Below are 17,258 nucleotides of genomic sequence, written 5' to 3'. Positions count from 1 at the left end.
CGAACGGCTGAACAGAATTACTTGAAATTTGGCAGAGAGGTAGTCCTCAGGTCAAGGAAGTGCCTTTTGTAGGTTTGGTGTAAATCTGTTCAGTAGATTCTGAGAAAATAGCCTTTAAATCAATATATATATCTGAGCCAGCTTACGGTGCGCTTACGGTACGCTTACCGTACGCGTACGGTGGCGTGCGCGAGCGCGATTCCGATTGGCTCTTAGATCTTAGTAAACATTCGAATCGGCCGAAACCAGGAAGCGGCGGCCGCCATTTTCTCTCTCGCACTGAGAGTGATGATGAAAATACAAAGCACAAAAACACGTAAAGGGGCTGTTTAGACAGCTCCCACACACATAGCCATGTTGAGGGAGTCCCCTACGATCCCCCAAGGCCAAAAACTGTTTTTTTTTTTCGCTAATTTCGCCGATTACGCTTACCGTACGCGTACGGTAAAAAATTATATAAAAAAAAAAATTATCCACACTCTTCCCATCCCGTGTGCAATTGGTGGCCGAAGGCCACCAAATGTGCATTGCTTATAATAGAGGAGATAAACTATAATATTTAAAAAAAAAAAAATAAAAAAAAAAATTATCCACACTCTGTCCACCCCGTGTGCAATTGGTGCCCGAAGGGCACCATTTGTGCATGGCTTATAAAAATTACGAAAAATTAAAATATTACCTTTCAAAACGAAGTGCATCATATGTCCTCCATGTGCGCACGGTGCGCGAAGCGCATCGTGCGTACATGGCCCATCTAGCGTAACGTGGGCACGCGGTGCGCGTAGCGCACCGCGCGCCCACCGTGCGTGCACGGCACTAACTGCGTAAAGTGGGCGCACCCCCCGTTATAGTTAGTGCAGGCAACTATAACTCACGCGACCGCAATCTTCTGCTGATGACATATGTGTCTTTATGAAAAAAAATATTTGTAATATATGTATAGCTAAAAATGTATGGAAGAAGACATGGGCAAATAAGTGTCTAAATACAGTATTAGCATCAGCAGAGGATTGCGGTCGCGTGAGTTATAGTTGCCTGCACTAACTATAACGGGGGAATTTCATTGGTTTTTTATCAGTAAAATTTCCGCTAACTATAACATGTGTGAAACCTATGGTTTTTTCAGTGAATTTGCAAGGTTTTTTAAATGCTAATTCCTAACTATAACGTGTGTGAAACCTATGGTTTTTTCAGTGAATATATATATATATATATATATATATATATATATATATATATATATATATATATATGTAAAGAAAAAGATCATGCCTGTAGTTTCTCACTCAAATCCAGACAAAGGACAACCCAATAACACAATACATTGTTGGAGAGTAGATATCCCCAGGAATCAATGAAGAGACATATTTTTCATCCTATAATGGCCCAGACATCGAATTAGATTGCCTAAAATAGGTTTTCATCATTTTAGCTACAGAACATCTATTGGAAACTATTGCTAACAGAGAACACATCTACAATGCAAAATATGACACACTTGTCAAGTCAAGTGGGTATTGCTTTTATTTTTAAATAACACTTTCACACTGGGCAGCCCAAACCATGGAAAACTACTTCCTAAAATGGGATTTTGGCAGGCAGATCCCTGCTCCAAGATAATGGAAAGAGAAAAGGAAAACAACATCTTAGCCATAACATTACGCAGACTAGGCTTTGATAAAACCATTGGGCAAACCATGCAAGTAAAAACCACTTTGAGACAGTACCAGAAAGCTATCTCTAGCAATAGGGTGCATTGCTCTTTCACAACCATTCCTAGTAAAACAGAACAACATCCACCAGCATGGCATGATGTTCACCAACACACACTGTTGACTATAGCTACTATCCATTTCAATGTCGGTAGTGTCTGAGCAGATTTCTAGCAGAAAAAATAATTGCTTTATAGAAAACAGTTCTGCAAGAGAATTCTGAGAAGATAAACCAGTCATGGCCATCAGGACATCCTCCTGGATTCGCTAAACCATTACTAAAAGATGTACAGTGCTTCTATATTACTTTGCACCTCTGTATGTTGAACTGAAAGCAAGTTACTTCCTGAATTTGGAAAGAGTTTTAGACAAACCACTTCACGTGGGTGCATTTTTTGTCTCCCTCTAGTTCACGATCTATACCAAAACAGACATGTGTGGGTTCCATCTCACCATAAGATGTGAGGGAAACTGGAGCATGAGATTAGCTGCAGAAAGATGCTTCTCCTTTGGCCTAGTAGGACTCTCCCTTCTGGTTATTGTCTCTTGACAGTGGATATTACAGCCTGGCGATTGCGATCCTTCTAAAATCACTTGGGCAGGTTTACAAAAGAAGTATTCTAACTTTCTAGAAACATTCTCCACATGATACTTTTTGGACGAGGGGCTCACAATATAGTTTGTTGTTTGGTTAGACATCATACATCCTTATTAAAGTTGATTTATATGCTCTTTAGACTCATCTTTGCAGATAACAGGGGACATAGAAATGTCACCATCGCTATTGGATACTGGGTACCAGTGTGCTCTGGATAGCTATAGCACATTTCTTGTACGGGCATTGCAAGCATGCACTGTCAATGAGAAGTTCAAGAGCAGTATGTGGTACATGCACAAAGTGACGCACATTACCTTTTTTATAATGCATCTTTCTTGGGCACACCAGCCACAAGAACATCTAGGAGAATAGTGGCCATGCGGTCATGTGTAGATGACTTGACGATTTCCCTGTCCACAGAAGAGACGGGTGTCTGAGTGAGAACGAATTTAATCAGAGATGTGGGAGAGGCTGAAGTGGATGAAAGCCCTGCCACAGCAGGATCCAAAGACATGAAATACCTTGGTAGAGGGACTATTGGAAACAGAGAGTTATCTCTGTCCAACAACACCCATTGCTGTTTCTGGCATTTAACCGTGAACAGAAATATGGATAAAAATGTATCAGCTTGGAAAACAGAAGGGCGGCAGAGTGAAAACTGCCAAGCACTGGAAGATAGGACTGGAAGAGGCACAGCGAGATTGGAAAGCTTTTCTAAATGTATCACTAGTATTAACCCCTTATGTAGCAAGAACATTTACACCAGGGTAAATTCTAAGTAAAAGGTGGGTAAAATATAATTTCAAAATTGAGGACACTTAATATGGTCCAACGGAATATTTTCATGCGTGAATCAGGCACTCGACAACATCAGTATGTTTTAGTGCGAATGCTGCATTGCTAGTCTGACGCTTGGCTCCAATCTACAGTTCAACAGGCTGGGCACATTCATACTGTGCATCTGTTCTTTGGCAGAGGAGGACTCTTTTAATTACTAGTTAGCATCCCTACATAGAGCGATCTCCCACCAAACAGGCTATGCTCCCTTTCTGTGCACATGACTCCGTTCCCACAGGGGCAACGGAAAGAAGTGATGAATAATTCCTCCTGTCTCAAAACTAATATGAGCAACTTCACCCTGTGGGACTTGATACGAAAGAACACTGAATGCAGGATAAGGTGTCTAACAGCACGAGAAGATTCATAAAGTAAGCCTGGGGCTGGTATAGGTTGGTGATGACAATATTGTAAAAGGAAATGAAATCCATGCTGTGGTGTAAAACCAGGGATGGCCCTGGGACAGAAAGAAGATGGTCAGTCTAGCATGTCCTAACAAAGGAATAAGTCTCACTTGCTGTCATTCTGTCCGGGACTGTCACATGTTTACAAACACATGAACAGAGGGAGAAATGAAATTGAGTTTATGTCACATCATGGCTACTGCTGCACTGCAGTTCATGCACACCCTGTTGTCGCCTCAGTAGTGCTGGGTTTGCAACACAACTTTTTTAATGTGGTGAACAGCCTACTGAGTTCTATTCCACTTGAAAATTAAGAAACAGTGCGAGGCCGGGGAGCAGGAAGAGATCATCAAATAGTTTTCCAATTGGTGGGGAATAAAAGAATATTCATGAGTACCAGTCAGGAGTTGCCAAAGTCTGTCCCCCGCATACCTTCACCATCTTTTCCATCATTTTTCAGCAAGAACATGTCTGTATGGAGCGTGCCTTTATCAACATCCTTCTTCACTTTCTAAGGAGGGAGAAAACATACTGAAATTATAGAGGATACAGTAGATTTGACAGGGAAATAAATATCTGGAAACAATCAGATAATACACTTGCTCAATATAGGTTTGTAATAATTCTTTAAATTGACTCACCCAACCTCCCAATAAATGAAACTGAAAACGGCTAATCCCAAAGTAAAAGGCTAGACTTCCATTTTTGGGAGCCCTATCCCAAAAGTGGGATTTGTTCGCCTGAATGAACCCTTATTGATGATTTATTTGATATACACAAACACGGAGCTGTCTACCGCCAGACACGGTATTTTAGACCACACCATCAGATTCAACTACTCAAAATTAGAACATTTTCAAAACAAAGGAGAGGTAATCTTGGTTGATACATCAAAAAAAATTAATATATATATATATATACATATTTTCAAAGAGTAAAACAATGTTCTGCTTTTAATGTGCTAATGTTTCTGCATCCAGACTCGGGTAAGAGTAAGAGACGACTTGTATTTGCATCCTTTTTAGGTCGAGCCTAGTGCAGCTTGCATGCGCTGCTCTAGGGGATGACCTTTAGAAATTGGTCAGCTCTTTTCAAGCACTCGTGTTTGTGCTGGCATCCACCTTGCGGGAGCGAACAGCGGCGCGCAGGGGCCATCTGTTTCTAATTAGCGTGGCCGCGCTTGGTTCTTTTATGTTAGGCTCACACTCGGCTTTCTTCCTCTGAAGGCCCTTCATGTAGGCTTAATTCGGTAGATTTATAGTTGCCTTTATTTATACCACCTTGAATGCTTGCACATTTAATCGATTTATTGTGTGCTTTACACTTGTAAAGGGCTGCCAGAGCCATGTTATTGTGGCATTTATAAAGCTTTTTGTACATACGCTGTGCACTGTACGGCTGACCTTTAAAGTGTTGTGGCATTATAGAATGAATGCAGCGATGTGCAAAGCTTCAGGAAGGCGCAGAGGTTGTGGGAGCGAGGTGTTTGCATCGCCTGTATGATGTGAAAGGCGCTCACTTTAAAGTACATTTGTGTCAGGCAAAGGCCAGTGGTCGTGTTGAAATTGTAACCTGAACTGTTAAAATGCTGCGGCGGCGTTTTGTTTGATGTAAAGCCCCCCCCTCCCAAGACTACCAAAGCTGTTTTCAGGCCCTGATGAATGAGACGAGTAAGAGTCGTGTTATTGGATAATTGTTGCTCACTGCCAAATCACATCACATTGTTGTAGATTCATAATGATACGTTTGTATCTCACCTCCTGACATCCTAGTGCCACCATTTCATTCTACATTAACGTTTTCAGTTCAGCTGTGCAAATCCAGCATACAGTTAAATAATTTCAAGCATGTGTTATAAACCCCATCCTTTCATTCACAACTGGGTTGTGTTTGTTGTTATTGTGCTGTACCTGTGCTCAATGGTAAAGCTCATGCAACCTGCTTACATGCTCACTCACGGCTCACAGTTTTATGTGCTCCTCGGAGTCCTGTGGTGATCGCAAATTGGGACAATCGAGACCGTGTTTGCCATAATATGACAACCCTTTGGACCCAAAACAATGTTATTAACGAGTCTCACGAGCCCTGTAAATAAATGTTGAAACAACGCAGGTTTAAAATGGAAGAGCGGAGGAGGAGGTGGCTCTGGTGCTGGCGGTGGGGTGGGCTTGTTGGTACCCCCCTGTTCTGTCTGTTTCCTTCCTTCTTTCCTCATGCCTCATCCTATTCCTATCCCCCTGCCCACTTTTGCCCCTGACACTCCCCCCTATCAACTCCCCAAGAAAGAGTTGCTGATTGTGCCTTCTGTCCTTGCATCTGAAGGTTCCTCTGATGTGCCCCTGCACACGAGGGGTCAAGTCAGCTGGTAGAAATTCATAACTTCGCTTGAGGGGAAATGTGGCGGAATTATCATTCTGTTGAATATTTCATTGAGTTTGTTATGAGAGCTGGCTGCTGCCTGTCCCTGGGGTGGGGGCTTTGGGAGCCGGTAATCGTAATTAGTGTGTGGAGTGCATTAATGAGGCTTGTTAAGGCATTCTGTAATTTATACAATCTCTTAAAAAAATATACCCTACAGCACAACATCACCTCCAGAATCAAACAAGAATATCCTCAAAACAACACCAGTTAAACAGAACTCAGCACCACCTTAACACCACCGCAACAACACCACCTCACCATGCCTCACTACCACCACAGCATCACTAAGCACCACTATAGCATCACTCAACACCAACTCAACATCACTAAGCACCACCTCAACTTTAGAACAGCCAGGAAGAAGTTGCTAGCATTGCAAAACTACAAAACATTTTTTATGGTAATTCTTATTTTAATTGGGTCATTCAGTTGTATATAATATCTTCTTGGTTATATACAAGGTAACAAAAATGCTTATAATACTTTTTTATTATAACTTTTCAACATGCTGCACAGCAGCCACAATGCTCTATAACATAGCTTAAAAACATTGGCAAAGCCGAGAGCACTGGCTGAACACTTATAAGTACCCAAAGGCGAGACCTATTAGCTATGCCAATGCTTGTTGGTATGTGTGTTTGACTTCCCCCAGCAGCCTTTAGAGATGCTGATCACTCTATTAAAAACCTGCTTGGCAACACTTGGAGATGGAGATGAAAGGTTACTACCCCAGTCTTTTTCAGCAGTCCAGTCCTCATCTGCTCACGCTACAGGATGACTTCTCGGCTCCCATCATCAACCTAGTGCAGCTCCGATCAGGAAAAACGATGTGAAATGGCCCCGCATGCCATTATAACTTGCCATCTGTAGTGGATGCGTATGACAACTTTGGACACAGGACTAAAACATTGCCTGTGGCTCATTTCTGACTCAGAAGGTCCACTCACAGGGCAATCTGAAGTCAGCCTCCTACAGGAGAGGAGAGTTTCCTTCTTGGAAAAGGAGGGTCCTCTGTTTCAAAGACATTCTTTGCAGCTAGGCTTATCAATATGAATGTCAGTACAACACTTTACTTTTTCAGAGTTCCACAGAAGGGTGCGAAATAGGAGGCTATTGTGTGCAAGAGAGCATTACAGAGAACATTTGTATTGCAGCCCCTTGTTGGGGCTAGTAATCATGCAGTTCAGTGTAACAAGTGTCAAATGCCACCATGCAATCCATTTGCGTAGGCATGAAAGAGATTTATTTGGTGCCTGACAGGCCTCATGCACAAAGTGCATTTGGGATTTCAAATCACTTTCTGAAAGCCTGTACCTGCTTCTGAGGATTACAATATTCCCTAACATGGCGCCATTCATGACACCTGGAATTTAAGTGCTATGCCCATTTTCAACAAAGGCTGGCAAAGTAAATAGGTCTGGCTTTTTTAGGGAATGTTTTTGCTAATAGGTGGACAAGTGTATGTTTCTAGACCAGCCCCAACTGGCTTAGAAAGAAAATCCTACAACGAAGCAACATCCTGGGCTACAATATGGAAGGTGGGAATAAAGCTCCTGTCCTGAACAGACTGCCTCAGCAGAGTTAAGCTGCAGCCTCAAAGAAGAGTGTTTTGAAAAGAAGTCAGAAGATAAAGTTTGCATTGTAAGTGTGGAACGTAATGAGCAAAATATTGCATAGCAGATACTTTAAAAAAAAGACCATTGCTTTTGTTGCATCTATCAGAAAGTCTTTGTGCATAGACATTTAAATTATGATAAAAAAAATCTGCAATTCCAACAACAGGTTATCATGACGATAAGGTAAAACAAATGAACTCAAGGGTGATCAGTAAATAGCAATCTGTATCGATAATAGGCCAGGACATCCAAAGAGCAGCCCTTCATAAACAAAAACGGTCAACAGCCATCAATTAAAATCTTGCTGTGTCAGCAAGGTAGATACTTCAAAGAGCACATTTGACCTCTAGTACAACAAAAAGACTACTTGAGCCCCATCGCCAAATCCTAATGGGAACACAAATAAGACAATGTAAACATTCACAAAATGCTCTAGCCTTGAAAAACAGCCCGTTCAAACAACGGTAAACCATGAAAAGTCATGGAATCAGGTTTTTTGCAAGATGGCGGTTCGTGGCTGACGCGGTGCAGAGGGCTGGCTCCCCTGGAATGCATATTATGATGGGTTGAGCTCTCTGCCGCCACTGGACACTCTGTTCAAACACCCACCTAAACTTTTCCCCTCCTAAAGAGGGAGCTGAAAGAAGAAAACACTGTCTCAGACTGAGAGCATGAACGCAACGCCCGGCTGGCAGCAATCTGCTCTGTTCGACTTCCCGACAGTGGGCAGATGGTGCTTCCCCTGCCCCCTTGCGCTTTTCAGACCCGGGTGAGTCCAGCACAGTTGTGACCCAGGGAAAAGGTCACTAGAAGTGTCAGTGAACTGCTGCGTGACGCTGTGACGGCGTCCAATGGCCGCCTTCGCTATGGCGGAGTAGCATCGGCCCACTGCTTTTGAGCAGTGCAAAACACGAAACATAAAAAGATAATAACTTTGCATTATTATCATTTTATTCTTTTCGTGCTGCTTTGCGGGAGGATGGGTGGGGCTGCTCTGCTCTCGGAGCAGGGGAGGGGAGGAGTGGTTTGCCCACTCCTAAGTGTGCAATGACTGTTTGGTCGGCCCTCTCGGGCCACCCAAACCAGTCATGCGCACTTTACCTGTTCTACATGCATTGCAGCATTGGGATTGGTCAGTGGAGCCTGGCTGTGCTTCCTGTTCGAAGACGAGGAGAGCAGGAGAGGCAGACCCGGGACCGGTGGCAAGGTGCTTTTAATTTCTTTTTTATATTGCGCACTCTGTAGCCCCCACCTGCGACTCTCCCTCCACCAGCGACACCCCCCTCTGCCTCTCCACCCGCAAGCCATTCCGGCCGCCACTGCTCCCATGCCCCATGTTCTCCACCATTGACTTACCAATGCTTCTCTGGCAGCTTCAGGCAGTAACTGGCCACACATCAACATTGGCCATTTTCACTGTGGAGTTGGGAGGAAAATGCAGAACCTCAGGCACAGCTACTTTGTTGCAGGGTCTCGCTTTAAATTCGTCTGCAGGTTGTCTATACTTGAGGGCATTCACCCTAGGGCATCCTTTGTTAGACACAGCTTTATTATTCACCGGTACATCTCTCAGACAGCAGTGGATCTAGGCAGAAACTGTATCGGCTATCAAGGGGGCTCTGTTACTTCTGAGGGCCCTCCGTTCTGACGATCTTCAAACCAAGATGCCGACCCGGGGAGGCCAAAGAGAGGCGGGCAACTGGATGGGTCCAGCTCCCACGTTTCCCCAAAAGGGGAGAAGAAGAGACTGTTGCTTGGCAAACAGGGTAACAGCAACTATGGAAATCGTACTGGACTCAGGTGTCAAATGCTCCACACAGCCTCCAGTTGCCGCCCCACATATCCAGGAGAAGCTGTCAGGGGATGCCACGCCAGGGGTGACTGCCTCTAGTGGGACAGGGTGGGGGATGCGCATTACCCGCTCACAGCGTTCACTGGATAATTTCATGGCTTGGCTTCTATCCTCAACAGACGACCTGAGCTCTGGCGAAGAGATGAGTGAAGTACAGTTTTTAGCCTCAGCCCTTCTTTCCTCCTTTCTAGCTGACCCCCTAACATGCTGTAAGGAATCTATTGCTTCAATTAATACCCTTTCAGTTCAGCAGTGTCTGAACATGTTATATAAGCTGGATGGGAATGCCTCTCATGCAGAAGGAGTTTGGCAGGTCCATACAACACTACCTATAGGTCAACCTTTTCAGCCCTTTATGCCAGCTCGTACTGACACGCTCGAAACAGTGATTGGGGGGGAGGGGGGGGGGGGGGGGGAATTGGTAAGGGCGGACAGAGGAGGATGGCTATGGAGAGCGGTCAGGAGGCATTCTTTTGCTTTTTAGTCCCGTCATACATACAGTGATGAGAATGTTGATCAAACGGCCCAATCAGCCTCAGTAGGAAAGGCCCACAATAATGCAGTGCCCTTAGGGACGTCATCAACGAGTTTGATCTCTTTGCCATCACATCACTCCCCTCAAAGAAAAGGAGTGGGCCTGCCTGAAGGCCAACTTGAGGACTTTGTATCAGCGTCTTTTGATCAAGGGGTAATTGATCCTGTCCCTTCGCCGGATGAAGCAGAGGAACTTCTTTGGGATCCAGATGGGACCGAGCTGATGTCTACTAATCATTCTTCTCTGGAGTCGGAGCCCCCAGTTACTCCATCTATGGTGGCCCAATCTCTACTCAGTGACCAAGCTACAGGAGGGGGATCCCCCCTCCTCATTAGGGTCTCATCCAGCTGGATTGGCACCGGATACCCTAACGCTGGGAGGAATTTACCATCTCCTATTGAAGCAGGGGAAGAATATTAGAAAGACTCACTCGCATTGAAGGCTGCTCACTTGAAAACCCAGGTAGCTCTTCACAAGTTGTCAAAAAACATAGATATTATACAGAAGACTTTTTTTTTGTAATGAAGGCCAAAAAGCTCAGGAGCTGTTAACTAAATGACAGCCGGTGGGCTGAGAATGTTTTGTCAATTCTCTATATCTTTATTTGGTACAATGATGATTCTCACTTTTCTCGGTATCAGGGTTTTCAATCGGACTGGGCTCTACTAGATTAGGTTTTCTCTTGGGGTCGAAATTACTCCCTTATGACGGATTGGATCTTTTTGTGGTCTTTTTTGGCGGACTGTAGGATCCGAAATCTCTCTCCTCTTTGGATTCTCTTCTCTTTCTGCTTTTTTCCTTCTTTTTTGAATCTTCTTATGTTTTCTTTAATAGGGAGATTACCATTGATGTTTGGTGGTGCTTATCACATTAGGTACATTTCAGTATAGGTCGGCCTGGCACGGACTGGAGCTATGAACCCTAATAAATGGCAAACCCTAATGGTGGGGATAATGGCCCTTCTTTACTTAGGGCATAGCTTGGGGGAGGGGTTGCCTTTACTGGAACCTGGGGTATTGTGTGGGGGTGCGGGAGTGTCAGATTTGAGGATTTGGATTGGTTATTTTTTGCACAGAGCATACGGGTTGAAATAGGAAATATGATTATGAGGAAGTTGGCTCGAGAGGAAATGAGGCTGCTTATCGATGTTCGGCAATACACTCATGGAGTTTGTGTGTATCATTCTGTATGGTGGAGGGGTTGCACGAGGTTTTGGAGATTCAATGCATTTATTCAGGTAACAGCGGGTGTCCTGGCCAGCAGCTGCATATTCTATTGTAGAATGTTAATGGAGTCAAGTCGCCAGCCAAGCATAAAATTGCACAGGAGGAACTTAATACACTTAAGCCACAAATTATATGTCTTCAGGAGACACATTCATCTCAGCCAGAAAGCTCACTGCTGCTTTAGGAACTACGTTATCAAGTTTTGTCTATTTCATGTTTTACCTCTTCTCAGAGAGGGATTTCATTATTGACACAAGATAGCAAATGGAAGGTTTTATGTCAGAGGATGGACTCAGGGGGCGTTGGCTTCATGTGACTATCCAGAGGATAGTGTTTGCTTAATATTTGTGTTGTTTATGGGCCAAACACGGAGGCCCCGAGGGTTTTGGATTTTCTCCTGATCATGCTTCTTCCCTGGCCACCATCCTATATTGGCTGCGGCGATTTTAATGTGATGGTATGTACCACCCGAGACCCGGCATCTCAGTCTTCGATCTCCGATTAGATGCTGAAGAGCTCGGCACGTGTGGGTATGCACCATCTAAAGGGGGCTCTGCAACAGGTAATTTCTTCATATGCTTTGGTTAACCTTGGGCGTATTGAGCAACCCAATTATCGGGATTTACGTTCTACTCTGCCCCCAAAAAGCAATGTTGCGGGTTGACATGTTTTTGGTCAGTAACACACTGGTTTCATCTTCTAAGCTGATAGTCAATCCAAGGGTTCTATCTGACCACAACTCTCTATCTTTGCTGACTCAACTCAGTGAGCCCATTCAGACATCGGGGCCTCGGGAATGGACATATGAACTATTTCTCGAAGACAAGTGTGTTAGCTCTATGAATTCCCATTGATGTGAGTTTCTAGAGTTTAACATCGGCTCAGCATCACTTTCGGCAGTCTGAGATGCCCTAAAAGCTTTGTGTCGTGGGCAGACTCTTCAATTTGCTTCTCGCCAACGTAGGATGGCAACGACTGAGGAAACGGCGGCTCGTCAGAATCTCAGTATTTTAGAATCCAACTAGGGATATAGCATCATCGCGAAGGACGGATCTCGGGCTGAGAGACTTCTGGAGCAGTCTATCGCCCTCAGGGTTCTCTCAAAAAACAAATCTGGGATTGGGCGGTAACAAATGGACGAGTTAGGTATATGGTCAGCTTCGAGAATAGCGAAGAAATGGGGCAAATGTTCTACTTTAGAGTAAGAGATAGCTCCAGTTTAAACACCATTCAGCAGATTAGGGGTGAGAATGGGGAGCTCGTAGCAGATCCAGTGGCCATTAGAGAAGTCTTTCAAGGGTTCTGCCAAGACCTTTCTCGAGAAGATTGCTGTTCCTCCTCCGAAGATATTCTTCGAAATGTGGGACTGTACCTTCATCATAGGTTGAGCCAGACTCAGCGTTCAAAACTAGAAGCACCTATGCCTCTCTTGGAGGGGGAAAAAGTCATCGGCTCTCTTGCTAGAGGGAAGGCATTCGGCCTGATCAGATTCCAGTGAAGTTTTACGCCAACTTCTTGCAGATTCTGGCTTGTTGCTTAGGCATCTGTTTAACTTCTTCAATTCGTCTAACCGGGTCCCCGAGTCTTTGGGGAGACCAATATTATCTTTCCTAAAAAAGGGAAAGATCACATGTTTTGTGGATCATATTGCTCAATCTCTTTAATCAATGCCGACTCCAAAATCTACATATGTGTTTTCGCGAATCGATTGCCCGTAATCATCTCGTAGCTGGTCTATCCAAACCAGCATGGCTTTATACCAGGCCATAACACAACATCTCATGTGAATACGGCAATCACGGAGTTGGGCATGGCCTCCTTCGGCAGGGTGCTTGTGGGCATGATACTTCAAGATGGTGAGAAGGCCTTTGTTTGGGTCTCCTGGCCCTTTCTTTGGGAGGAGGGGGTGTCATAGAGAATGCAGGTCTAGGTTTTGTCTACGTCTCCAGAATCTGTTGCCTCTATTCTGGCCTTAAAGTAAGGATCTGTTGCTCTGGTTCGCTCTCAGACTCCATTTCCATTTCTAGGGGGGCAGGCACAGGTGTTCTCTCTTTCCCCACTTATTTGCTTTATATAGAGAGCCATTCATTCAATCCCTTAAACAAGGGGTCTTCAAACTGGGGGGCGGGCCCCCAAGGGGGGCCTGAACTGATCCCAGGGGGGCCCCAGACTCTGGTTAAAAGAGGCATCATGCTGATAGCAGTGCTTTGTTTTAAGCTGCAAACAAATGATCAGCACTAAGCCACTCTGTAATGGCCCATTACTAACTTCTTTTGTCATATATAGCTTGTTGGGAGTATTTTTCAAAAGGGAAAAGACTCTAAATATTATTCCATCCTCTGCGCCCCTATTTCGGTTAATCTCACTGTGAATACATTTATACATTAGGGGTCTAGATAACCAAATTAGTATGTTTGGCATTCATGTATTTGACAGCATTTTTATAAGTTTTAACATGACTGTAATGTTTAAAAAAGTATGGACATATTTATACATTGCAAATTTAATAGAATAATTCTGAAAAATTGTGGGGGACCCCAATGATTTTTTTTTATACTTGAGGTGGAGGGAAGCGACACGACATGAAAATGTTTGAAGACCACTGCCTTAATCGGTCTGAAGAGATCCAGCCATTGAGAAGACATCGTTATGAAGTTAAGGTTCTAGCTTATGCTGCTCACTTGGCAGTTCTAACTCCCACCCCAATCATAGGCCTATGTGCAGTAGTGGCAGTGGCTCAAGTATTCAGGGATGTCTCAGGTTATAAGCTGAACCCAGGTCTTGTCTAACATGCCTCCCCCCAGCAAGGATAAAAGATAGGTACAGTCTATGGCACATCGGGGGTAACTCTATCCATCCACATCGCAGATATAATAGAAAATAACTACGGGAAGCTCTATTTAGATACAGCTGATGTGTTTACTAAATGGAACTGTCTTCATCTGGGCTTGATTGGGCGTTGTAACCTTACTGAGATTATTATTTTCCCGCTATATCTTTATCTTTATCTCTTCCGCTGCATCCCTCTCTTTCTTCCGGAGTTTTCTTTTTTAAGTGAGGCTTCATGTCGAGGTTTATATGGTGTTATAGGAAGCATTGCTACAAGATTCACCTCAAGGAGGCGGGGGGGGGGGGCGGAGGCTGGGAGACTCACTCCTTGTTCTGCAATTTTACTATTTGGCTTTATTTTTTTCACGAGTTTGTCTAGTATTGGGGTGGAGGCCGTGGGAATGAGGGCATATGTTTTCAGATTTTTTGCCGCTGGATGAATAAATCGCCAGCGGGATCGGTATTGTGGATACATTGTACTTTAAGAAAACTTGATTAAAGACTTTTAAAGGTTTTCCATCTTATTTGGGGTTCCCTTCAGCATATGTTCCCTGGTATTACCCTGGTTAACCAGCTCACATATTTAGGATATAATCCCAATCTACCTTCCTGTGTCCACAACAGCTTTCGAGAATAGTGGGAAAAGGCTAATCTCTTTATCTCAGGCCAACTATTTGAGGAAGATGGTTTCCTCTCCCTTGAGAGCTTACAGCAACAGTCCTCTCTTCCTCATACCTGTTTCTATAGATATCTTCAGTTACAACATTTTATTTCTAGTCTCAAGGAAGAAGAGATAGTGTGTTCTGATAACTCTTCATTGGCACTTATAATAAAGGCCCTAATGAAGAGAAATATTGGGCTGATTTATAAATTAATCTATTCCTCCTCTCAGGATCACTCGGTTAACCCGTTTTAGCCAAGTAAGTGGAGCCAACTGCTTAATTCAGAAAAAAAGGCTGGCGATTTGCGATGCAGCAATACTGTGGCACAATCGGCTTTGGATGCGTCACGTATCAAGGTGCATATGTTAATTGTATTAACGATCTGTACTATACTCCGCATCGTCTCTCTCCCATGAAATTAAGATTGGAGAAATGCTGTTTTCGGTGTGGGCTTGAGGGGGCTAATGCGGGTCATGTTTTTGCTTCTTGCCATACTGTGAGTTTGTTCTGGGAATCTGTTTTTGGAAACATGCACGTTATAGCAAATCTCTGGGTCGCCACCAACTCGAAGTTCATTATATTGGGACATTCACTTGCTAAATTTCGTCTCAATTTCTCTGGCCAGACTGATTCTGGCACGCTTTTCGCTCTCTAACGAGCCTCTTGATCCTTGGATCTGGTGGGTGGGAATCTCTGAATGTCAGTGTGCTGGAAATTACTTTAATAGAGAACGATCCATGGAGGTGGCGGCTGGGCCAGATTTGGAATCCAGTACGGCTGTGGATGTTGCTGCTACCCAGGACACGGGGGCTCCGTTTTTTCCCCTCTAACCACGTTGCTCTCCTTCACATTCATTTAATTTTTTATTAAGTACAAGGAATCATTATCTGGGTTGTGGATTTGGTTTGCTGCTTCTTTGGACATAATCTTAGTTTAAACCTTGTTGGACTAGTAATCTGTGTCATTCCCTGTCTTTGCTCTCAGGTTTTGTGTTTCTCAAAACATTAATAAAAATCATTTAAGAAAGAAGAAAAAAAAGAAAAAAGATAAAACTCACGAAATCTGTGGCTGGAGGACGCTGCCACAAAGCCCACTCTGTCTTTCCATGCCTAACTGCATTTTTTGAATAACTGATGATGCAATGTCTTCAGGCAGCGCCAGCTGTCTGTAGCAGAAATTAAGTAAGTGGAAGCAAAAACAGTGCAGCAGCTTATATTCTACCCCGAAGGGATTGCAAAAGGTAGCTTTTGTAAAGATCACTCTAACAATCTTGGTGTGCTGAGTATCAGAATGGTGTAATAATGCAATGTGGAATGCCAATACCAGATTAATAAACCATATTTAATCAACCACGGATGGAGTCCAAATGAAGGGGGGGCAAGTGTTGAGTCTATTGCTTTTGTAGACTTCAGCTACGCCTTTTGGAGGCTGACTAGATCGTCCTTATGGAAATCCGAGGAATAAAGGCATTAAATGTCTTATGTTGCACTTGGTGGAGAGACGCAATGAAACCTGGTGCCAGGTTAGGAACCCCAATGAATGTACTGTCTCCAGAGGGATGTAAACTAAGAATGGTCATAGCCAGAAGTCTTTAATGAAATCCCTTTTGTTTAAATTACTTTTGACTGACCATTTACAATGCACAAATGAACACTTGTCTAGGTGGAGGACGCCGTGTTAAGACATTCTACCCAACCTAGATGGCAGTGACTGCTAGAAAACTTAGCATTTAAACTAAAATTATTTAACTAATGTTAACCTTAGCAATACAATAATACTGGGCATTTAGAAAAAAGATGCATGTTCCATAATTAAAAATATACTGATCTCAGAAAACAACATACATAGTTACCCAGGAGTCATGTTTTACACAGATTGGAACACAAGACATATATAGTACTTTTTATGAGACAGAATTGTGATCATCTTAATATTGGGCACTTCACTGCCGACAACAAGGGCCTTCTGCTTATTGGAAGTGTAAGAGGCGAAGATGTTAAAGAAATTATTGGTCTTATGAAACTCTAAACCAATCTGGGAATTTAAAAATGAGCTGGGCCTTGAATGCCCAAACACTTGTCTCGGTCATATGGGCAGATATTGTTTTGGTAAAGGAACACTTTTGATAACATGGAAAGGATGTATACAGGCTGGCACAGGTATGGGACTCTGCTCGCTGGGTATTTTTAATAGTAAATCTCACAGATCCACACTACAAAATGCTGCTTTCTGATTCGCTTTTAGCCGATCAATACCTATCCGAGGGATTCATAGCTAGTACCAGTAACATAACAGAACATAACGTGTATTTGTAAAGCGCACGTTCACCCAAGGGTATCTTGGCGCTGAATAACAGATATTTATAGTTGCCCAACTCAATTTTATCAACCTCAGAAGGATGAAATGCTGAGTGGACCTGCCAGGATTTGACCCTGTAACCATGAGGTTGAACACAGGCCCCTAAAGTGAATGCATTAGTCCATTAAGCCAGCAGACCAGCCTCATTACAGGATCAACCCATATAACATTATATCTTCTCTTAATGCACAGAGTTCTAATAAAGAAC

At 43.6% G+C, this 17,258-nt stretch overlaps 1 protein-coding gene across 3 annotated transcripts in view; it reads right to left on the bottom strand.

The window, feature by feature from the left end:
- Positions 1-17,258, bottom strand: part of KLHDC4 (kelch domain containing 4) — a 347,987-nt gene that overhangs the window by 41,045 nt on the left and 289,684 nt on the right. For all 3 annotated transcript variants that reach the window (XM_085636925.1, XM_085636926.1, XM_085636927.1), the window contains exon 8: positions 3,984-4,062. In XM_085636925.1, coding sequence (XP_085493051.1) covers positions 3,984-4,062 — 79 coding nt within the window. The remainder of the gene's footprint in view (positions 1-3,983; positions 4,063-17,258) is intronic.

The sequence above is a fragment of the Triturus cristatus genome, chromosome 12 (assembly GCF_964204655.1).
Source record: "Triturus cristatus chromosome 12, aTriCri1.1, whole genome shotgun sequence".
NCBI classification, from domain to species: domain Eukaryota; kingdom Metazoa; phylum Chordata; class Amphibia; order Caudata; family Salamandridae; genus Triturus; species Triturus cristatus.
The sequence above is the reverse complement of the archived record's forward strand: the minus strand, read 5'-3'. Positions and strand labels throughout refer to the sequence as shown.